The sequence below is a fragment of the Rhodamnia argentea genome, chromosome 5 (genome assembly GCF_020921035.1).
Source record: "Rhodamnia argentea isolate NSW1041297 chromosome 5, ASM2092103v1, whole genome shotgun sequence".
Taxonomy (NCBI): Eukaryota; Viridiplantae; Streptophyta; class Magnoliopsida; order Myrtales; family Myrtaceae; genus Rhodamnia; species Rhodamnia argentea.
Window position 1 is genome coordinate 1,592,536 of NC_063154.1, and position 22,943 is coordinate 1,615,478.

At 40.4% G+C, this 22,943-nt stretch overlaps 4 protein-coding genes across 12 annotated transcripts; 3 read left to right on the forward strand and 1 right to left on the reverse strand.

Moving 5' to 3' along the window:
* Positions 1–1,401: 1,401 nt before the first annotated feature.
* Positions 1,402–4,983, forward strand: LOC115743654 (SAC3 family protein C). 6 transcript variants are annotated; one of them, XM_048278609.1, is made up of 9 exons: positions 1,402–1,864; positions 2,297–2,397; positions 2,536–2,757; positions 3,052–3,282; positions 3,375–3,460; positions 3,577–3,673; positions 3,976–4,068; positions 4,177–4,331; positions 4,545–4,983. In XM_048278609.1, the coding sequence occupies exons 1-9, from the start codon at positions 1,492–1,494 to the stop codon at positions 4,552–4,554; spliced, it is 1,368 nt and encodes a 455-aa protein (XP_048134566.1). In that variant the 5' UTR covers positions 1,402–1,491; the 3' UTR covers positions 4,555–4,983. The 6 variants fall into 6 exon arrangements, with proteins under 6 accessions (XP_048134566.1, XP_048134565.1, XP_048134563.1 ...); XM_048278608.1 differs by having other exon boundaries at positions 4,184–4,331; positions 4,479–4,983; XM_048278606.1 differs by having other exon boundaries at positions 4,184–4,331.
* Positions 4,984–5,045: 62 nt separating this feature from the next.
* On the reverse strand, positions 5,046–8,939 carry LOC115743656. Its single transcript, XM_030678534.2, has 8 exons — positions 8,833–8,939; positions 8,636–8,752; positions 8,000–8,094; positions 6,645–6,740; positions 5,949–6,002; positions 5,818–5,883; positions 5,521–5,599; positions 5,046–5,399 (listed from the first exon to the last, which is right to left on the reverse strand). The coding sequence occupies exons 1-8, from the start codon at positions 8,884–8,886 to the stop codon at positions 5,322–5,324; spliced, it is 639 nt and encodes a 212-aa protein (XP_030534394.1). The 5' UTR covers positions 8,887–8,939; the 3' UTR covers positions 5,046–5,321.
* Positions 8,940–9,688: 749 nt separating this feature from the next.
* On the forward strand, positions 9,689–13,576 carry LOC115743653 (dnaJ homolog subfamily C member 2). 2 transcript variants are annotated; one of them, XM_030678529.2, is made up of 2 exons: positions 9,689–9,821; positions 11,063–13,576. In XM_030678529.2, the coding sequence occupies exon 2, from the start codon at positions 11,167–11,169 to the stop codon at positions 13,108–13,110; it is 1,944 nt and encodes a 647-aa protein (XP_030534389.1). In that variant the 5' UTR covers positions 9,689–9,821; positions 11,063–11,166; the 3' UTR covers positions 13,111–13,576. The 2 variants fall into 2 exon arrangements, with proteins under 2 accessions (XP_030534389.1, XP_048134399.1); XM_048278442.1 differs by lacking the exon at positions 9,689–9,821 and adding an exon at positions 10,208–10,957.
* Positions 13,577–13,795: 219 nt separating this feature from the next.
* On the forward strand, positions 13,796–22,943 carry LOC115743754 (PTI1-like tyrosine-protein kinase 1). Of its 3 annotated transcripts, XM_030678687.2 has the most exons (10): positions 13,796–15,804; positions 15,939–15,966; positions 16,000–16,081; positions 17,599–17,696; positions 18,288–18,508; positions 19,169–19,780; positions 19,941–20,089; positions 20,472–20,693; positions 21,104–21,253; positions 22,175–22,943. In XM_030678687.2, exons 1-10 carry the CDS (start codon positions 15,627–15,629, stop codon positions 22,493–22,495), a joined length of 2,061 nt encoding a protein of 686 aa, XP_030534547.2. In that variant the 5' UTR covers positions 13,796–15,626; the 3' UTR covers positions 22,496–22,943. The 3 variants fall into 3 exon arrangements, with proteins under 3 accessions (XP_030534547.2, XP_030534546.2, XP_048134398.1); XM_030678686.2 differs by having other exon boundaries at positions 15,939–16,081; XM_048278441.1 differs by having other exon boundaries at positions 15,687–15,966.

A 22,943-nucleotide genomic window follows, 5' to 3' on the forward strand; every position in this document is an offset into this window, starting at 1 on the left:
GCCGAGCTTTTTCCTTCCTGTGGGTGGGCAACTGTCGGAGCTTCAGATCACTTTAAAATATTTTTAAAAAAATTACCAATAGCTTGAAATAATTAATTAATAAAAATATTTTATTATCTATAATAATTTATATCTATATATTTTCGTAAACAATAAAAATATTTTTTTATAATTTATTTTTCTCAAAATAAATAAAACCTTAAATTCTATTCTCAATTTAGAGAAATACTTATATAGATCTTTGGACCGGAGATCGAGTACAATCACACTCGTTCAATTTGTGAAATCATTGCTCTACGTAAAATTCAACTAACCTTCTTTTCCCATTTTGTTTGGTATGGGACAAAAATAGGATTTTTGTCTATGGAGAAGGAGAAATTTGAAAGATGATTTATAGGTTACATTATCTGCATCTTAGTAGAGAAGAAAGAAAAGATTGGGAGTCTCTATGTTTGCATGTTTGCAACCAAACTTGAGTTTGTGAAAGTAGATCATCACATGGATTGTGCTCATGAAGGCTCGCTTGAGAAAGCGGGGTCGTCGTTCTCAAGGACCAACTAGATCGAAGGCGATCTTGATCTAAGCAAGTTGATAATGACGAGCATGATCCCCTTCATCCTTAAGATGAATTTCTCAAGGCCAACATCGTTGTCACGACAGCTACATCGATAGAGGATGGAGTCCAATCGTTGCAATAGAGTGAAAAAAACCTTAAACCAAGTCCTCTTCAAAGTTTTTTGTGTGCGTGTGAGAGAGAGAGAGAGAGAGATTGAATTCTGCAAGAAAATCGGCATCGGTGATGATAGAGATCGAGAAAGAAGACACCTTGCACATCAAGAATACTCGACCTCGTAAGTATGAATGTTGCCATCATTTGTCGTGCATGTTAGTTGTACTTATCATGTTAATTGATATGTATGCCTATTGATAACAATTAAATAGATATTAAATTGTCCGAGAATCGATGCTTTTTTGAGAAGATAATTTAAGTAGAATTCCATTTTTTTTATCCCTAAATTTGCACATTTTCATCTATTAAGCCTCAAAATTTTTTATTCGTTTAATCAAATTCTTGAATTTGCATTTTTTTTTCAATCTGATTTATTGGGGGTTACGTTATCGTCAGGAATGAAAAGAGTTTTAACGCGAAAAGATCAAATGTGGTATTTGAATCGAGAAATTTCATTTCTCCAATTGTTGTTACATGCTCTTGCTTTCTCAAATTCTAGGCTCATACATTACTCAGGTGCTCGTTATAAGTAAAAAAAAAATATTAAAAAAGGGCGGGGGAATTCATGTCATGTTCTTGCTGGCTCCGACGATGATGAATATATAAGCTCCAATTAATCAAATTTAGAAATGAAGCATCTTGATTTGAAAAATGAGGAAGTGCAATGTCCGAAGTGGACTTGTTTTTGTGGAAGCCCCCCTTTCTTGTTGGTTGATGTTTCAATTCAATCCCCGATCGAGGGAGAAATTCTCTCGTAGACCATGGAGAGAAGGCAGAAGAACCAGCAGCAGCAAAACCCTCGTCGCAACCCATTGTCTTCTTCTTCTTCGTCTTCTTCAAGCCACTCATCCAACCGCAAGTCGCGCTATCGACCTCCTAACAGGGCTAGTGGCGATGCTCGAGCGCGTCATCGGGAAGATTCGGGCCTCGATTCCGGAGACGCGACGACCTGGGACGAGCCTCGAAGTCTCGCGAGATCGATCGATGAGCGTGCCTCTGCGGCCGGCACTAGAAGCTCAATGGGCATTCGGGAGCAGCAAGAACAGCACCAGCATCATCAAGATGGAGAGAATGCGCGAGACTCTCGTGAATTCGCGTCCGCGGTTGGGACTTGCCCTTACATGTGCCCTGGTAGTTGTAAAACTCTCTGCTTTTGGTGATCTTTTATTGCTGTGTCGCACTCTCTTTAGGAATTGCATGATGGGTCGGGCTAAATCAGTGCTGTGGTCCCTTAGCATCAAAGTCGTCAGATGAGATACGATATTTAGGATCGGAAGATTGCTGCCTTCTGCTACTACATTTAGGCCAAATGACTTGGTCGGCGAAAAACGTTTGGTCGCAGTTTTCAACGGCATGGCGTGTTTAGTCCAATTCAAGTTACTCAAGTGGAGTTTTGAGGTGCCTTTTAAATGGTCCCAGTCATGAAATCTCTTGCACAAGTGCAGGGGAGCTGAGGATAGCTGTGTGAATGCCTTACCCTTGTCTGGGGTTCAGATTCCTATGTTAGGTGTATAGCTATTCAGCATTGTGTTGTATTTCCTGCGATATCTTTGTCACATATTGCAGTGGGGGAGATGGCCCAGCGTGAACGGTTACGCGATTTAGCTGTGTTTGAGAGGTTGCATGGTAATCCGGCTAAAACATCTCCCGAACTTGCTGTCAAAAAGGTAAACTTTGCTTCGCTTTTACTTCCAGCGAAGGTTGTAACTTCTTTGAAAAATACTAAAGAACTGTTCCGGAAATTTCCCCAGACATAGAACTTATGTGACTTAAATGGTGAAATTGCCTTGCTTCAATGTCTCTAGTTTTGCAGAACAATATCCACGAGGCATGTGCAGTTATCGGATATTCGACCTCTCTCAGTGCTGGGAAGCACTCTAGACTACCTTATGAACTTGATGAATTCTACACCAGAGCCTTTTGAAACAGTTCATGACTTCATATTTGACAGAACACGTTCCATAAGACAAGACCTGAGCATGCAGGATATTCTTGACAAGAGAGCGATTCATATGTATGAGAAAATGGTACGGCCCTCTTGGTGAGACTTCTGCACATTTCCCTGATTCTTCCTGGGGCTGTAAACCATCCGATTGACTCATGTTTCAAGCATTTACTTGGAGAACATGAAAGTTGAACAAAACTAAACTTTTAAACACATAAGAATTTTACTAGGCACAGTCAAGATGCTGGTATCTAATCGAATGGAAAGATGATGCGGCGATATGATTCCTCTTGCAATTGACAATCTAAAGCTTTCTGGGTTTTACTTTAGAATGACATGGTTCCCTGTCTGTCTGTCTGTCTTTATGTTCTTGCAGGTTAATTTTCATGTCATTTCTCACCACAAGCTTAGACTCAGTAGCAGTGGACCCAACAGTTTCAATATCTCTTCATTGCATCACCTCAATATGGAGCAGCTAGCAAAGGTGTTGACATCTTTATACAATCTTTATGATCTGAATCGAGATCATAACTCTATGCACAAGAACGAACCAGAGTATCGCTCACTTTATGTGCTGCTTTGTCTAAATTCCGAAAGCCTTCCAGAGGTTTGAATATAAGTTGATTTTGTCTTATACTGTTAATTCTTCATATTTTTGGGCCCTGGATGAGTAAGAGCCACTTCCTCCTTCACTGACAGGGTGAGAGACTTTCTCTGTGGTTCCGTCGTGTGCCTACACCTGTTATCAAGTCTAAAGAAATGACTTTTGCCAGAAGAATTTTGAGGTATTTTATTTCCTATCTATCTTGGAACCTCATTATTTGTTGAACACTGCTTTGCATGATGTTTTTTTGTGTAAATAGCATAAGCTGAGCTTGCAGAAATAATTTCCACTTGGCAGATACTTCAGGACGGACAATTATAAGTGCTTCTTTAGTACCATAGCAGCTGAGGCCTCCTATCTACAGTATTGTGCCCTCGAACCTTATATAGATAAGGTGGTTCAACTATACTGTTTCTCTTATGGCCTCTTTTTTGGGTATTGAAGTCATATAAACTAAAACCGGCCTACCATATGAGTCCTTCATTCCCTTGTTTAACGTAGGGAGAGGTCATGGGCATCATCTTTTCTTGCTCACCATCAGAATTTTTCGAATTGACCTGTTTTGCAAAGCAGTTGTCTTTAGTAGTGAATGAATTGTGTTTGGATTATGATCTGTTGTGTAAATTTATTTCTAGTATTTTGTCACTGAACCCCTTTGAACGTTTTTTTTGGTAATGAATTTGCTTACTATGAAAGGTTCGAGCTCTGGCTGTTTTACTCATTAATAATGGTGGCTACAAGCTTCATCCATACCCCATAGCGCATCTGTCTAATCTCCTGATGATGGAGGTATGACCTCCTTGTTTATAGATTGACTAACTAATGAACTCTCCCTGAGTCTGTTTTATCTGATTTTTTCTCCGCCATGAATTTATTGAAGAATTTTTACTTCCCTAGGAATCAGAGGTGGAGTCATTCTGCATCGCATGTGGCCTTGAGACCTCCTTGGACGAGCAGGGAAATAAGGTTTTACCCACCAAACAGCCGGCCTTCAATCATCCAAAGGCAGGACATGGGAAGTATGGCTTTTCAGGTTTCGAAAATATTTGCAGGTGAATTTATTAAATCTTGGAATTTGACAAATTTTTAGGTTCGTTTCTTCTCTCTAGGGAGATTTTATCAGCAAGTTAATGTGTCGTAGTTTTGATAGAGTCTAAATTCTGTTGCTGATCATCACGTTGGGGTCTATCTTATTTTAGGGGGAGAGAAGCTGAAGAGAAAGTCTGAACATTGATCATTCATCTAGGGCGAACTCGCTCTTTCAGGACTCTCTAAATTGCTGGCAAGACAAATTCAAAAGCGTGGGATCTTCTATGACCATTTGATATCTTCAGCCTTCAGGTGACAAAGATCCAGCCTGAGAGGCAAAAGTCAGTATCCATCTCACCTGTTCTCATCGCTTGCCATCCCAAAGAGCTCTTAAAATTGATTCAGCTCTAGGGTGTACTCCAGGGTACCCTTTTGGCTGACTGACAATCCTCAGTTCATCTCCGAGTCTACTAGAATAAAGCAAGAAGCTACCTACCTTTCAAATTGTTGCTGTAACTATAGGCACTTTAGAAAAATGGTTTGATCTGAATCTTCGATATGTTTGTGTCACATCTGTCAGCTGTACGTTTGTGAAGTACATGACTGCCCCAAGAGTTCGACTTTATGTATCTCCGTACTGTGCTAATAACGGATTAGTCTTCCTTGTCTTGGTTACCGTGGGAATTAACAGAAAGTGTCTATGCATCATCAGTTGGCTTATGATGTCAACGGAAAAATGAAAGAGCTGGTGGCACAATTCTGAGCTTTAACATTTGCAAAAGAAGCCAATTACGCTTCTCAATTTCATCAGGACACAAGCATCAGTCCGGCTGCATCCAATCCAAATCGATGAATTGCATGGTCTTTGGGAGGGCTCTATCTTAAAGCTGCATTTGAACTATGGACCATCTTGGGATATAGTTGCAGTACAAACATGAGATTGGCAACGCTTCCCCCATCACAAGAAACTTCGACCACAAACCGACCATGTCCCCAACAAAAAGAATGCATTATCACGCTGAGATCAGTGTCACAGCCAAAAACAGCAAGACGGCCAGGCCAAAGCAAAAACCCACGATTGCCAAGAATGCCTGTAAACAATTTTGAAGACAAACATGTGCATAACTCTGAATGAATGAAGTAAACTTCGGTTGAACCGGGAGAATTGTGAAAACAAATGGCCAGAGTTCAGAGAACTCAAGTTTCAGCTACCTTCTCCTGAGATTCAAATTTGTATGTTGTAGTAAACCAGGACAATCCTCTGTCTACAAAAGGCGCAAGAGCGAGGGCCCTGCACGAGAAGCAACTGAACAATGTTCACTAATATCTTGCAGGAGTGAATGAGAATGGACAATGCCAACAGACAGACCGCTCATATAATCATTAAGCTTAGAAACAATCCCAGGGAATCATCATTCGCAAAGTTGATTTGTCTTGCTGAGGTCTAGTATACCTTGCCAGCATATAAGGATTAGTTAGATAAAAGAATATACTAATCTAGCAGCTTACCCTCCGGCTCTTATAAGCTTTGTGACTTGGCTTCCAGCCCAAACCATGGCCATTACCTTGATGAATCTGCAAGTTCCTTACATGGTGACATCCCATATTAATCCTCACCAAATGACCAAAAGGATGCATACCTTTCAACCGCAGCAAGGTAGCCCATTCTTCCTGGTGCCGGTGCAAAGTAAAACCTGTAGAACTGTTTAGATTAGCATATGATATCTATCATGTATTTAGATCATAAGAAAATTGGATCGTCTCAATGTTGTCACGAATGCATAATAAATATTAATTTAAATCTTATTCTCCGCCGAGGAAAGATGCACAGCAAGATAGGTTCAACGAACTAGCAGAAGTCATTACAGTAGGTGATTAGGTGTCATACCATGCACCAGCACCCATATTGTGAACACAGATCTTTGCATCCGTACTGACATTCAACAACCTTTACATATTATTTGCCTTTTTCTTCTCAATTAGTATATTTAAGTGGTGTTTCCAATTGAATTAAATCCAGATAAAAGTTGTTGCTTGTAAAGATGCTAACAGTTCTCATATATGAAAGTAAAAATCAACGGACATTGGTGAAGTAAAATACTCCTTCAAAGTAGAGTGAACCCGCATCTTTTATGTTTCATCTATCAATGCATATGCAGGAAATTAAAAGCTAGATGCTCAAACAAACTAACTTACTTTACACCACTAACTATATGTCTGCAATTACACTCCCCTAAAGGAAAATCCTCATGTTTAAGGATTTAATATCAAGACGTGCTGATTCCAGTGCTGACTAAAAGACAAGCAATTATGCCACATGTAAGTCCATCACTCACCAGACCAGAAGAAATGTTGAAAGGTAGTAAGCAGTGTTCAACAACCCATAGGACAATATCCCAGCTATTCCATATCTCTTCAATTTCTTCAGTGTCCTACCCAAAAAAGAAAGAAGATTAAACTATGCACTCAAGAAAATGCTAGGAACATTTCGAAAGAAAAGGTAAAACTACACATGCTAAAGAATAGAGATGATTTCCAAGAAAATCAACATTTTGGGAAGGTGAAATTAGTGAAGGCTAGAACAACAAAGAGACCAAACTGTAAGCATGACTTGTTGAGAGGCTTGAAGAACGAAACATAAAGCTTAAGGAGTAGTGTTCAAAAGAGTAGTGTTTAATTAACCCTGAAAGATCATTACCGGCATTTCTTTTCTTTTCTTATTTGTTTGGCCATTGTCACCAGCGTTTCTCGAGCAAGAAAAATGCAATCCTATTTTAAAAACCTTAAATAAAAGGATCCAGACCATCCAGACTTTCTGAAATCCAGCAGAATCCACTTTTTACACATCAAGGCTCAAACGATCTAGAACTCGTATGATGTCATCATAATATGCTTTTGTGTTTACAGGAGTGCGTTGAAACTAGATAAAGATAACAATAGCACTAGTACTGTCATTGCAATAAGATTCTCATGCAAGCCATCAACGACATGTTGAGAAAATCCCGTCCCATTAAGGAAAATATAATTTATTCACTTCACAATACCGTCCGTCATGTCAACCACGCTCTGCTCTCTCTCCCAGACCCACCCATTGGCGGAATAAGATAGCCATAGCATCTGAAAGCCAGGTGCATTAAGAGAAACTCCCAAACTTATTCTCATCCTTAGAAGAGCAAATCCATATAAAGCAGTGCAAAGAAACTCATTGGACCTTGTGTTCCATATCAATATCGATTTGTTCTGTCGTATCTGAAGTGGTCCAACATCTTCGATACTAAAATAAAACAATGTCACGCGAACCAAGAAAGAGCTAGTATTATTCCCACATCACATGAGACGAGTCGTTCTGTCCAGCAGCATCGACTAATGAGATGAAATCACTAAAAGTAATCAATTGAACTACCGTATAGGGAATCCCGAGGATGAGAGGAAGTTTCATCCTGTTCAGTTGAAATGAACAACTAATGCATTGTCTTTATTAAACCCGAGTGCAATTTTGACAACTAGCGCCCACCAGTATAAACAAACATTGAAAGGTCGTGATCCTTTGGTTCCTGTTCCTCCTTGAATTGAACAGTTAAGTAGTAGCTCTTACATAGCCAGTTTCAGATAGACTCGTATTTTGTTTATCATAGAGCAGATCTACATGATAGACTCGTATTTCCGAAATCATAAGTGAGGCAGTAATTACTCATTCGACGCCAGGGGTCCGCCCTCGCGTCTTCCACTGTGGTCAATGCCTTCTTCATTGGGGCAGCTACTTTCTGCCTCTGATGGACTGTAAGCCTGAAATGAAGAAGAGTATCTGAGAACATGATAGACTCATATTTCCCAAAGAAATATTTCGATAAAAGCTAATAGATTACATCTCATCGGTTAACAACAAACAATATTTCGATAATCACAACTATGATAGTCAGGTGCAGCTTTCCTACTCGAAAATTGTTCTCTATCACTCAAACCAATGCCTCAACGAGAAAATTCAGCAGTCTCCTTCATCCTGCGCATCTTTCATCTGCTCGTCCATCAATGCTTGTTCTCTCACCTTTCCATGCCATAATCACGTGCGACCGCAACAGATGTTCCAGCATTTCTGCCTGTCCTCCGCACAGGACTTGACTTCCGGTCAATGAAAAGACTGTGCAGACTGCAGACTACAAAAACACAATCCTCCTAGTGCCACGGATGTCCTAACCGAAATTGACCTCAAAGACGGCCAACCAATCCTCGCCAATCATCGTGTCATCATCGGCGAACCACAACGTCAGTCACGACTCGTGCTCATTCCGCGAGATCGAAAAACATTACTAGCAAAAGCAGGACTCACATTGCCGTCGCCGTTAACTGAGCAGAGCCGTCGGTACCGGCACCGACCGAAGGGGAGAACCTTCGCCTTATCCGAGCGAACGCTTGCGGAATCCCTTGGAGCGCTTGCGAAGATGAACTAATCGACATCGACATCGAGTTACGAACCACGATTTACGATCACCGATGAGGATATTCCGGCAATAGAGAAAGAAGTACCTGAGGTTTGGGAAGGCCGAGGCAGAGGAAGGAGGTTCTGTGCAGGAGAAGCATTTGAGGAGAGAGAGAGAGAGATTCGTAAACTATGGAAGAGTGGACAGATATGTAAATATGTAAATCCAAAGGAGATTCAGTCATTTATTATTTTTTCCGTAACGCATAAAGATTATATTAGACACAATTAAGACTCCTTCGGAAAAAAAAAATATTTCTAGAATATTTATTTAAAATTAATCGATCATTTCGTTTGACATAATTAATCAATCATATATTTAAATATTTTTGTTGTGATATTTTTGTTAACGGTGAAAATATTATTCTTTCATTTATTTTTTAAAGCGATGCGAATGATCATTTTAAAAAAAAAAATTCAAATGATCGACTTATTTTTTGGTACGTATTATCTCTGTAGAAAGATGCATGGTCTAATAAGTGGCTTGTTTTCCTCGTGTAATTATGTTTTTTTTTTTCTAACTCACATGTGATAAATTGTTCAATTTATTGCACTGGACATGGTGAAATTAGTGAAAGGAATACTTCACATCGCGTATATACAAACCTTACATATCAATCCTAGTCAAATTGGGACAAAATGAGATCTTGGACGGTTTATTACATACACGATAAATTTCATAGGTCGAAATAGACACAAATTGAAAAAATTTTAGTAAGTATTTTTATTTTTGGCTATATGGGGAATTCCATGAAATTGAAATAAGTCCAACCTATTTTAGGCACGTTAATCAATATCAAAATGATTATTTAAAATTAGAAAAGAAGGAAAAAAAAAAGCGGGTCAACAGTATGATTTACCCGGATCCACAGTTATTGGGTTTTGAGAACGGGTTGGGCCAAATCCTAAACGAAAATTGCAATTTGATCCTTCGAATCGCATGCGTCCCTCGCTTCGCTTCCTTTCCTTCTCCCCCCCCTCTCTTTCTCTCTCTCTCTTTTTCCCTCTATGAGCTTGTAGAAACCCTAGCTGGAAGGTACGCCGCTACGCTAGCTGAATTCGATGCATGGTTTGCTTTTGTGGTGGGTTTGTCTGGATGTATCTCTTCTTGGCTTAGTGTTCGGTTCGTATTTGCTTCCTTTGTCGTGTACGGTTTCGCCTGTTATTGAAGTAGCTGCCATCGTCGTTTAGGGGAAGGCTTTGGGTGTGATAAGGCGGATTCGTATGGCGGTGGGTTTGCTTTTTGCTAAGTCGTGTTGTGCGCAGTGATTGTTAAGAGTTGGGGCTGAAGTAAGTTCAGTGGCTGTGCCATTCCAGGAATCTGCGTAGTGCCCTTTTGTTATTTTCCGTTTTGGCTGCTCTTTGGGGATTCTCCTGATGGTTGCTTTTGGTGAATTTGAATGTTAATTTTCCTCTGGAGGGGGTGGTCTGCCTCGCGGCGTGGCCTATATCGAGTGCCGTGTGCATGTGTCGAGTGAGGGATGTGGGCTCTGCGGATTTCTTCAGCTCTCTAACTTTTGTTTCTTTGTTCTACCGGTCTTTCCAGCAATTTCACCCTTTCAACTTCTTAATTGTGAGTGTCTAAGATCGCATGTCATTAGGCGTTACGCTTGCAAGTTTGCACGAACTTGTAGACGTGCTTCTAGATTCACTGAGTAATTGCGCAGAGTGGAAGCAATACAATTAGGTATCGGCCAGCTGGCCTACCACAATTACTGCAATTCACAATTGCTAAACTCCAGTGAAGTGTTGATTTTTTAATTTTTTTTCATTATTCAGAACTAAAGAGTGGTAACCTTTATTCCACTTTGTGATTAGCGAAATAATAATCCTGTCCCCTCTTCTGGACGTAATGGTTAGATTGCTATTTTGACCTAGTTTCTGAGATTAATTCCGATTAATATTTGAAGGGCTTACGATGATTTTGCTTTTCTACATTCTCTTGGGATCCCTTTAAAGCTTGTTGGTTGTGTGCTTTTCACTTTTGGTATAGCAGGAAGATCAATTTTATACATCTATTTTGGTCTAACTGTTAAATAAAATCCTTGCTGCATAATTTTGTGTATGTGTGGCTTCTACCTGAAGCCATTCTTTGTATGGGGCCATACCCCGTTGCTCCTTGTTAATGATTTTGTTCATCAATCAGAAAGAAATAATGTTTGCATTTCATGGGTGTGTTGGCTTAGCCTATCCTCGATTTAGAATCTTGGTTTAATTCTTTATTATTTGATGCTTCTATTTGAACAATATTGATGTAGTTTTTGATTGCAAATGCAGTTTGAATTGTTGGAGGACTAGAGCATAAACCTGAACAGATCTGCTTGGGGATATCAATCCTCACAACTTCTGTCCACGGTTTTTGCCATCTCATATCCAGCCAAATGGCGATTCAAACAAGCAGGCTCATTTCCTACTCAGACGAGATTATTGGCGGACAGCCAATTTTTGTGGCTTCAAATTGCCTTCCTGTGAAGGCTTTAAAATTTGAACCTGCTGGACACGCCTTCCATGCTGCTGCTATGAAGCTCCTCGGTTGTGAGGAGGAAGATGTGGATGCTTCTGATCAGACAGTTGTCGGGGATAAAGAGCAGACGAGCATGCCATCATTTGATTCATATAGCAGCAAAGGTAAAAAGAAAGCTGGTTCGGGGAGCAAGCAGCAAGATCATTATGCTTTGTTGGGTTTGAGCCATCTGAGGTATCTTGCAACAGAAGATCAAATTAAGAAAAGTTACAGAGAGACGGCACTGAAGTATCACCCTGACAAACAGGCCGCACTGCTTCTAGCTGAGGAAACTGAAGCTGGAAAACAAGCTAAGAAGGATGAAATTGAAAGCCACTTCAAGGCCATCCAAGAAGCGTATGAGGTTTTGATTGATCCTGTGAAGAGGAGAATCTATGATTCTACAGATGAGTTTGATGATGAAATACCTACTGATTGTGCTCCGCAGGACTTCTTTAAGGTATTTTCTCCTGCTTTCATGAGGAATGGTCGATGGTCAGTTAACCGGCAAGTCCCATCATTAGGTGATGATAATACACCAATTAAGGAGGTGGACAATTTCTATGACTTTTGGTACTCTTTTAGAAGCTGGAGAGAGTTTCCCCATGCTGACGAGTTCGATCTTGAGCAAGCAGAATCTCGTGACCATAGGAGGTGGATGGAGAGGCAGAATGCAAAGCTCTCAGAAAAAGCTCGAAAGGAAGAATATGCACGGGTACGTACTCTTGTTGATAATGCCTACAAGAGAGATCCAAGGATACTGAGGAGAAAGGAGGAGCAGAGAGCAGAGAGGCAGAGGAAAAAAGAGGCCAAGTATATGGCAAAGAAGTTGCAGGAGGAAGAAGCTGCCAGAGTTGCTGAAGAAGAGAAACGCCGGAAAGAGGAGGATGAAAAGCGGGCTGCTGAAGCTGTGTTACAGCAGAAGAAGGTGAAAGAGAGAGAAAAGAAGCTTTTACGCAAAGAGAGGACACGCCTTCGTACAATTTCGGCTCCTATCATATCCCAGCATTTGCTTGGTCTTTCTGAAGATGATGTGGAAACACTTTGTATGTCCCTTGATATTGAGGCGCTGAGGAGCTTATGTGATCAGATGGAAGGCAGAGAAGGCTTAGAACGTGCAGAAGTTCTCAGAAATGCGCAAGGGGGCAATCCTGACTTGGAGGATAAAAAACAAGGCGATAAGAAGAATGAGCAACGGAATAGTTCTATGGAGGTGAATGGCAGCGTCTCATTAAGCAACTTTGAGAAAAAGGAGAAACCTTGGGGAAAAGAAGAGATCGAGCTCTTGAAGAAAGGAATGCAAAAGTATCCCAAAGGAACATCTCATAGGTGGGAGGTCATATCAGAGTACATAGGTACTGGAAGATCAGTGGAAGAAATTCTGAAGGCAACGAAAACGGTGCTTCTCCAAAAGCCGGATGCTTCCAAAGCTTTTGATTCATTTCTTGAGAAAAGGAAACCAGCGCAGTCAATTGTATCTCCACTTACAACTAGAGAAGAAGTAGGAGTAACAGTTACCCACACAACTGAAAGCCCTACTGTCAAGATGGACAATGGAGAAGCATCTTCGAGAAACCTTGTGAATAACCAGAATCCCGATGATTTTGTCTCTGAAAACGGCAATGCTTCAGGTTCGGAACAAGATGTTTGGTCTGCTGTTCAAGAAAGGGCACTAGTACAGGCACTAAAGACTTTCCCTAAGGAAACCAATCAGAGGTGGGAGCGAGTTGCAGCTGCAGTTCCTGGGAAGACTGTGAACCAATGCAAGAAAAAATTTGCATTGCTGAAGGAGAACTTCAGAAGCAAGAAAAGCACGGTATAATGTGCCGCATCCCCTTCCGGAGTTATAGAAGTGGATTGTCCATCTCTGGATGTGCCCTGTGAGGTCATATTCTTCTCTTCTCATGGCGGGAATTATTTCTGAAATCCTTGTCCCACGCGAGAAGAGCATTTTTTCCTGAGGAATCATTTTTGACATACCTTATAGGCAATATCAGTACAGAGGGGCTCTGTGCATGGAAGTTTTCTATGGCCCTAGTTTATAGAAGCTTCTTGATAATTATGTACTTCCGTCAGTCAATTATTAGCATACACTCTGATAAGGGACTCCAGGTGAAGTCAGTTGGCAGGCTATGAGCATTATGGAATTATTCGGTCTACTGCGAGGTTTTGAAGCAGATGCAGATGCCTTTTGAGTTTATAGCGATGCTGGCTTCTTCTTTTGCTCGTCCGATAAATTTTTGTACCGTCATTTTGTAGTTAACCATTTCCATTTTACTTCTGCGAAACGCCGATTCTATTGGGATGTTCCGGTCAATGTGATGTCGCCTGGAATAGAGATGCTGCATTTCTTTTTTGTTGGAGCAAGAGCTCGCCGCTAATCTCTCTGTGGAAGTGGAGTTATTTGACCAATACTTTCTCTGCGGGCATTTTCCGGGGGGTTGGGCTTGAGCATTGATGTGAACCTCACATAGCTTGGGGCCAGCAATCTCTGGTGCCTGGGCTCAATGTCGCATTTTTCTGATGAAGTTTAGAGAACTATGATGCGTTCAATTCTTCCTGAATGTCAAATTACTGTCTTTTTTTTCCATGGTTTTTGACATTCAGTTGAGTGAATCGGACTGTAGCAGCGTTCGCCGGTTGAACCTGAATTCTTTCTGTGGAAAGGAGGAGCTAGATATGACTATTAGTCGCTTCTCCTAACCAAACGTAAACAGCATTGAATAAGAGGAATCCAAGAACGAGTAAGCCATATTGTCTGCTCTGGGTCGGGCCCTTCGTAATGGCGCATCAGATGTGGCTCTTCGAATCTGTGATCCATAACTGCTACTAAACAAATAGTTAAGACAAAGAAAGAATTGCTCGTGCAATTAAATGAAACGACGACCCCTCTGTCCTTCATAAGCTAATCCGTTCTTGTAAGGAGTCTCATCAGCAGCATTTCTTTCCAGCCAGGCACGAATTTGTCAGGATCCTTAATGGGTATCCATGCGATGGCGATCCCCACGAATAAATATTTCTCGCAAAACAGGTTCCTAGTATTGAATTGGAAGTGTCAAGCATAGAGATTACCAATTCGGGCGATGTATCTAAAGTCGCAATGTCTTTGCTGATTCAACGACTGGTTGTCCTGTACACGTACCCACCAAGTGAAAGTCCAATCTGCCCCTCTATGTGGAAACACTGTAGACAGACCAAGCCTAATGAAAATTCCTGCTCAGTGAGGGTTACAGTGAATATTCATCGATGTCTTTTTGTGTCAGAGGTAACGGGTTGCAATGTCGAGCGGCCGTGTTTCTTGAAGGATGTGCCAGGGGATGCAACCTTTTGGCATTTGTTGGTGCCTGTCCCTTTAATATGCAGAGGAAAGAAAACGCTCAAAAGTATTTCAGGATGCCACTTCACAGTTTCAAACCATTGAAAACAACTCACTTCTTGAAATATCTTGTCCTGGCATCCTCCGACAGCGAAGAGGAAGCCATTTTGTGGTCCTTGTGTGAATCAATCTCCAAGGAAGGATGTATCTAAACGGGGTTTTAGAATTGATTCTCAAACAGACTAAACTTATTCATTGATAAACATCTTCATAAGGAACCCGTCCTCGTATAAATCATATGATGAGGACAAAAAATGCTGACCCATCAAACCGCAACACAGCTCGACATTTGCTTTATCACGATCATCCACCCTTCCGGCAAGCAATCGAGCAATAGCATATGGTTGGGTTGCCCACGAGGAAAAAAGTTTTCAGCTTTGTAGTTATCAAACAATTCATTTACCTGTGACGAGGCCACCGATCTGTTTAAAAGAAAAATTCAATTAAGATACTCATTCAATCCTAGGAATTATCAACATAAGGAAGCTGTACTTATGTTCTGTCTTATAACGTGAAGAAACCCCCAGGGCCACACCTAGAATATCCGAATATGCACTCAGGCCATCCCTAGAGATCCTTCTTCAGAATCACCACCATCCTATGTCTCGACTGCTTTCAAACTTCTGTAATCAAGATCCACACAAGATCGACAAGGAACCTGCTTCTGAGATCCTTGTCAATATATCAATTTCAGTCTTCTGTTGCCCATCTTCTTGATGATTCTAGTCTCATGCAACAAATGTTTGAGCCAACTATGCAAAAATTCAAATGCGACTGTTTTCAAAATTTCTGCTAAAGGATCATCACAAATGTCTGAAAAGCCATCTCACGGGAACTTTTCAAGCAGTTTTTCAAAACAACTAGTTGGATTACTATTGATTTTGAGCTTTCTACCTGTTTGTGTTCTTTTTTGTTTGCAATAGTCACTTCTAGCTCTGTGAAAGCAGCAACACACAAAAAATATGTCCTTTGAAGTTCAAAGGGTGGTGGTGATCGTGGATGCCTCGAAAGATGTCAGCCTGAGTGCAATCAAATGGGCCCTTCCAGGCTTACCACTTCAGCCTGGAGATACGCTCATGCTTCTTGGAGTTCTCCACCAGGTTATTAATCCTAGTACGTTATCAAAGGCTGGAAAACTGCGTAAGATTTCATACTTTTGTTCTCACTCAGGAAACGCGTGCACAGAAGAGGAATGACAGCATAATTCACCACTTGACCAGTTTTTGTTTGCTGACTTCTTCAATCTCTTGCCGCTCTCCTCTTCGTATATCTAGTGGGCTACAAGAGCAAAGTGGATTCAAGGTCCATATTTGGAGCAAATCATAAGACCGTAAGGGAAGAAGTTGCACGAAAGAAGGAAGAGTACATGAATAATAAGGAACTTGAGAAGCTATATCAAGAGTACAAGAATGCAGAGGTAATATACCAAAAGTCAGGCTTTACACATGCTGCTTCTTTTAAGATCTTTTTCCATGGCCAGCACACTTAACCCCACAAAAACTCTAGTGTGGAGGATCAGAAAGAGATAAGCACTAGAGAATGATGCTATGATGATAACTGTGCTTCCACGACTACGATGCGCCTTTACCATTCTGATATTCTCACATAAGGCTTTCCCTTCATTTTTCAACCTTTATCTGTCGTATGAAGATAGATTCCTTTCATAGGAGTTACTCTTCTATCCAACAAACAAGTAGTTCATGCACTTACTCTTCTATCCAGCAAACAAGTAGTTCATGCACTTCTAGCTGGGAAGTAGCACATCTCAGCTTTGAGATTAAGATGATCATGCCGACAGTTTAGATTACTTTTCATTCCAACTATGCTGTTAAGATGCAACCAATGTTCCCTGAAATTAGGAAGTGCACTAAAAGCTGCTAACCTAATGACCAGAGCAGTGTCCAGGAGGCATTTGTTTAAAAACATCAATTTTCACCATACAATAATTCATTAATTAATTATTTTCGCAATTTATTGTTATTAATTGGTACATATGTGGCTTGATAGTTTAAAAATATCAAATGGATGCGACACAATCTCCGTAATGAAGAAGTTCTAGTGAGCTAAACCAAAGCTTTCTGAGAATGCTATCACAAAAAACCTGCAGAAAACAGAAGTTGCATTGCTGGATTGGGTAATAAAATGATCTAGTTTTTACATGCCAATTAGCGACCCTTACATAATGTAGCAGTAAGCTTACCATTCCTGTAGCTTCTCAATCATATACTATAAGTACAACAAATTTAGTTTAGACGCATCCACAAGCTACTTGGCTATTATAAACTTGTATTCAGATTATACTAGTCACTTGATAAATAAGCTTTAAGAAGGTCCTAAATAGTATTGAATATGCTGTGTAAATGGTTTGTGTCATAATCACCACAAGGGTAAGATAACTCTACACAAACAGTCTCAGAATGAATTACACGTGTCATTTCGATATCCTGCGGAATTTTCTTTGCTGCACTACCTGCGTACAGAATATATGTCAATCTGTGAGAGACCCCAAAAACAACCTCAACATATTTGCTAGCTAATGCAAAGATGAACTCCATTCTTTTTTCTCTCAGAAGGAACTGAGGAAACAAATTTAACTAACTTGCCTCTCATTCTCACATTTGAACTAATCTGAAAATTTGACTGCGCACATAACCAGAAGCAGCTCTGTTCAGTTTTCTGTAAATGGTACATATATCTTAGGAGACATGACCATCGATATCTGGCTGATGACATGAAGGAAATAGCATGTTGCTAGATTAGTTGCACAATGATATTCACGAGTACTTCTATATGCATGTGAATTCTTCTTTTGTAGCATAACAATGAACTAACTTACTTAGCTGCTACGGTAAAGTACTTAGGAAAATTGACGGCAACACTTTATCCTTTTGAACTATAGGGTAACAAAACAAACTTTTCTTTATGAAATCTCAGATCGACTTCCTAATAGATGTGAAAGCTGGAGCTTCGACTAAAGTTGTTGCTGTAAAGGCTGCCAAGAGTTTTAAGGCAACATGGGTGATACTTGACAGGTTCAGCTACACTATCATGTTATCTTGAAACCTTCCGCAAGTACTCTGTATAATGAACTCTTTCTACATATGTTGCCCCCAGAATTAAGATGAGAACGCAATAGAAAGTGGAAAAAGTCCAATAAACAGACAGTACTCTCTCTCTCTCTCTCATATCTGCTATTTTTTTTTTTGGTCAAAATCTCATATCTAATTCACAGGCCATAAAATTACTAAATCTCTCATATCTACTTTTTTTTTTTTTTGGGTCAAAATCTCATATCTAATTCACAGGCCATAAAATTACTAAATTGCTGCACAGGTTTTGCGTATTACCTTCATCTTAGAAAGCATCCATGAAGAGCAAGATGAATGACTATTTGTCTAGGGATTTTTACTCGAGTAACGGAAGACCTCTATTTCTATGGAGTAAAAGCAAAGCATGCCAGTCAAGTGACGGTTTGGTCTATATGCATTTTAAAGTCCATAATGCAAACAAGTGATTTTTGTTCCTGTTTTATACCAGTCAGGGGAAAATTTGAGCGTCAAAAACACAACAGCCCAAAAAGAAAAGTTTAGACTGCTATATATTTTGTCACTTCCTTGATGCAGGCACTTGAAGAAGGATAAGAAGTACCTCATGGAAAATCTTTCATGTGGAATAGCAAGGGTAACAAGCAATAACCGCATTGAAAAGTTGAAAGGGCAAAAAGCCAGTGTAAACAGTAAAATGTCCACCAGTAAAAGCACTGGTGAGAGTAGAAGCTCTCCAGGTCATGTCACATATTATGAAATGCTACCCAGCGGCACAGAGGATGAATTTTCTCCCAGGAGTAAGTAATATATTGCCCTCTTGTATCTTGTGCGAACACCTTTGAATTCCTGTCAACAACACATGCACTTCTTTGAAGATTCAATCTGAGCCTCATACAAGCTTCGATCAGCTCCAATGGTTACCTTTGCACCAAAGTGAGGAACTGCGGTCCAATAGGAATTTTCTCACCTTCTCTTCTAGAACTGTCTTAGACAGTTGCATGGATTGATTCTACAGACATGAAAGACAAAGTCAACATTGTGCGATGAGTTGATGAATAAATAGTCAGCAGTCTTCCAAGTTCAAGGATTTAGAATGCAACATCTGATTGGTGGCTGAAAGAAGAAAGTAGAAAGACATTACTGTAGTGTTGGAGACATATCCTATAATCAAGACTTCTCCCCCATAAGAATCAGATATAGGCAAGCTCAATATGCTTGTATACGGGGGGGAATCATAGCGTCATATCTATGAAATAATGTTCAAGCAACACTATCAAAAATTATTCTGAAATGAAGACTGCGCCTAAATCTATTCCGTGATGTCTCAGGTTCTGTCAGTCTGCAGAAAAATTACAAAACAGAAGGCGATGGTGCTGGGGCAGAACCCCCATGGCATCCTCCCAGAACATTTGAGATCCCTAAATCTTCATCAAGTGAGCAGCTTATCATTCCTACAGTTAGACTGGGCAACACTGAAGCCTCGACTTCTAGTTTTACTGAGGACCAGGGCTCCCCACTGTACTTCCGCGACGAGGAGACTACCACAAACACAGAACATGAAACTGCCGGAGAGCAATCCCCTTTACTTGCTGCAGACGTGCAAGAGGAAGATAAGACAAATCCAGGTAGTGGATTCAGTCTGGAAGATTCACAGATACATCCCAGCAACAAGAACAGTGATCGCATGGAAGATCGTCAACAAGATGAGCAGTTTAAAAACCCCATATGCTCATTTTGCAAGAATAGACGTCCAAAAGTCGGATGGAAGAGAGACTTCACTTATGCAGAGCTCCAAGCTGCCACAGAAGGATTCTCTCCAAAGAACTTCCTCTCGGAAGGTGGCTTTGGTTCTGTCTATAGAGGAAAGCTGAATGGGCTGAAAATTGCTGTTAAGCAACATAAAAGTGCCAGTTTTCAAGGGGAGAAGGAATTCAAATCTGAAGTTAACATACTCAGTACAGCCAGGCACGAAAATTTGGTCATGCTGTTAGGATCATGTTCAGAAGGGAATCAACGATTGCTTGTATATGAGTATGTCTGCAATGGTTCTCTGGATCAGCATCTGTCCAGTAAGTATCTAACGTGTTGAAGGCGCCTGATTTTTCTGATTGTTGCACTATTCTATTTCCAAAGCGTAATAATTTTCCTCACACGAAGAGTTGAACGGGGTTTTTCCTGAATATGATACGCAGATAAAACTAATAACGAAGATATGTTTTCATGGTGCAGTACACTCTCGCAGAATCCTTACTTGGGACAAAAGGGTGAGAATAGCCTTGGGAGCCGCAAAAGGTTTGCAATATCTTCATGAGAAGAACATCATCCACAGAGATATGAGACCAAACAACATCCTAGTGACGCATGATTTTGTATCACTGGTAAATACTACAGGAAATCCTCGGACCTTCAAATATTCATCTCACATGTCTTAGTAAACCGTTATTAAGTTGTTTTCCAAGTTGTCCTCAAACTCTTCAAAAGTAAGAAATTAGTTCCAAAAAATATGATGATACTGTAACAAATAAGTTGGAAATCTTATAATAGGAAATGGACATAAAAACATCCTTTATCTAGGACGGGTAGAACCTATTTTTTGTCAGTAAAAATGTTCTTTACAAGTTTAGCATCTGACTAAAACTTTCATGAAAAGCGCCATAACAAATCTGGCTAGACTAATACAACACTCAACTCAATCTATTAACCTGGTACAGAACTATTCTGCCAAACTGAAGTTTGACTAATGACTTCTACGTGTATTAGCTAGGAGATTTTGGTCTTGCAAAAACTCGACATGAAGACTCGGAATACAGCTCTGAGACAAGAGTTGTTGGAAGTCTAGGATACTTAGCCCCCGAATATGCAGAATGTGGGAAAGTTTCCACCAAGACGGACGTGTACTCCTTTGGGGTCATTCTGTTGCAGCTGATAACAGGACGGAAGACCACAGATAAATCTCTTGAAGGAAAAAGTCTTGTAGGATGGGTATTGGCTTCATTATGCGCTTCAATATATAATTTTCTGTTGGCTACATGTACTTCAATATCTGTCAGCAAATGTAGGGTGATTAAGTTCCCCAGGTAAGGCAGTCCAGAAACACTTTCTTTAAAAATATCCCTTTGATGTAATTTTTTGATAAAACATCAAGAAAGAAGGCCCCCTATCAAGCATAAAGGTACGGAGCTGCTAGAGGGTGATTTGTTTTCATAAAAGAACAAAAGTTTACTTCCTGTTTTCAGTTCATTTGTTTTGGACTGCAAACAATGGCACATTACTGAAAAGATCAGACTTAACGCAGTCTAACTTGCTCTCCATTTTTTTTCCCCTGTTTGTGCAACTTAATCCTTTCTTCTGCATACAAGGTTCCTCTACTGACAGTTTATCACATTTTGCAGGCACGACCGCTATTAAAAGAACGAAACTATCCAGATCTTATTGATGGCAGGATTGGGGAGTCCCATGACGTCTACCAACTGTTTTGGATGGTTCGAGTAGCAGAAAAATGTCTCAGCAAGGATCCTCAAAAGAGGATGACCATGGATGCGGTCAGTCTTTCAATTTCACTAATATCTTGCAAGATTAGCAACAGTAAAATTCAAAACACATACAATTTGCATGCTATCTGGACCTTTAAAATTGGATGCAGATGGTATTGCACTTTCACAATCCTAGCCATCTGTAGTTCTCTGTCAGACATCTCCTAAGCTAAAAGAAAACGTACTGACAAAGCTAAGACGTGGATCCAAATGTATGAACCCCACGACACAACCAGTTGGCACTCTAAAAATCTCATAGCAGTTTTGTCCTATACTCGGTTTCTTCGTCCTAGATTATCTGGTCTGGATTTCCATGGAATGTGCAGTGTCTTAGGTAAAATTCTTTCGTTCTAACTTAATAGCAGAACAACTCCTTCCTCATAATTAGTTTCTATTAAATTAATCCTGCATCTCTTACTTACGGGATTATCATGGCTTGAGATACATGTAGCTTCACTTCAATTATCAGTTTAAAAATTCGGGTCCGACATGTTAATATATAATCGGAGCTAATTTTGAACTCTTCATGACCCATTGCATATCCCAATTTAACTTTAAATTCTTGGTCATCTTATTCCCCATTAATTGACTCCAAATCCATTTTTCATTTGTTTCATTCGAGTTTGAACATGAGAGGGGCGTTAACATTATCCCACACCGCTTGCTTACAAGGTTTATCGTAGCCACATGTAACTTAAGTAGTTAATGTTGGACTTGAGCGAATCTGTATGTTCCTGAAAATGCAAAGAGAAATGAAAGGGGCATAAGACTAGATTATGCAGATTTTCAAGAAGTAGGCGAAGTTGATCGGGGGACGTTTAAACACTAAGGCTTGATCAAGAATCTGCTTCTTGCTGATTTATTAAGAATATCTTGCCATCATAAGTCACATAGGAGGGATTCATCAGTCTTCCGCCAAAACAAATGCAGGTAGTTGATGCATTGACTTACATAATGGAAGGCAAGTCAGTTGGCTGCATCAGAGACTTCTCCCCAGCACAATCAGATTCAGTCAGTAGCATGCCAGACTCCACTGAATCTCCATCCGACGATAGAAGCTTCAATGGGGACAAAGCACCGGCACATGGCATGGGTTATGCGAGTGGAAGGCTCCCACCATCACGTTCCATGAAACCCACATCTTCTGGAACTTCCTCAAGTGGTGCACAGAGCGCAGCTAGTGGCGAAACGACCAGCACAACGAGCGGAGAAATATTTGGGGACACCAATGCAGAATCTTCTAATCATTAGTCATCACTATAGGATGTTGGATCCCTTCATCTGGCTTGATGCCCACCCGTAACCTTTGACCAAACTGTGTTCCTTTTTCCCGAGGACAATCTTCGGAGGAAAATTTCACTAGAGTGGAACAAAAAGCATCATTTGCAGCATCATTCATTGCACCTCCAAAGGTGATAGACCCACACAGTAAGCAGACGGGAATGTGTGCTTCGTTCCTTAGGGATGAGGGAAGAAAAAAAGATGCATTTCAGGTCCGATCTGAAGAAGAATTCACACCCCCTTCAGAGGATGTAAAACCTTAAAGCTCCGTGCTTCTTGTTGTCGTTCTTCATCAACGTAAAGCTTCCGCCACTCGGCTCATTCGGGGTTTTATCTTGCCCGCGCATTTTGGGATCTTGAACGGCGAATGTAGCATATAGGCCAGTGAGAACTAAAGATCGAACGGAAGGAGAAAGAT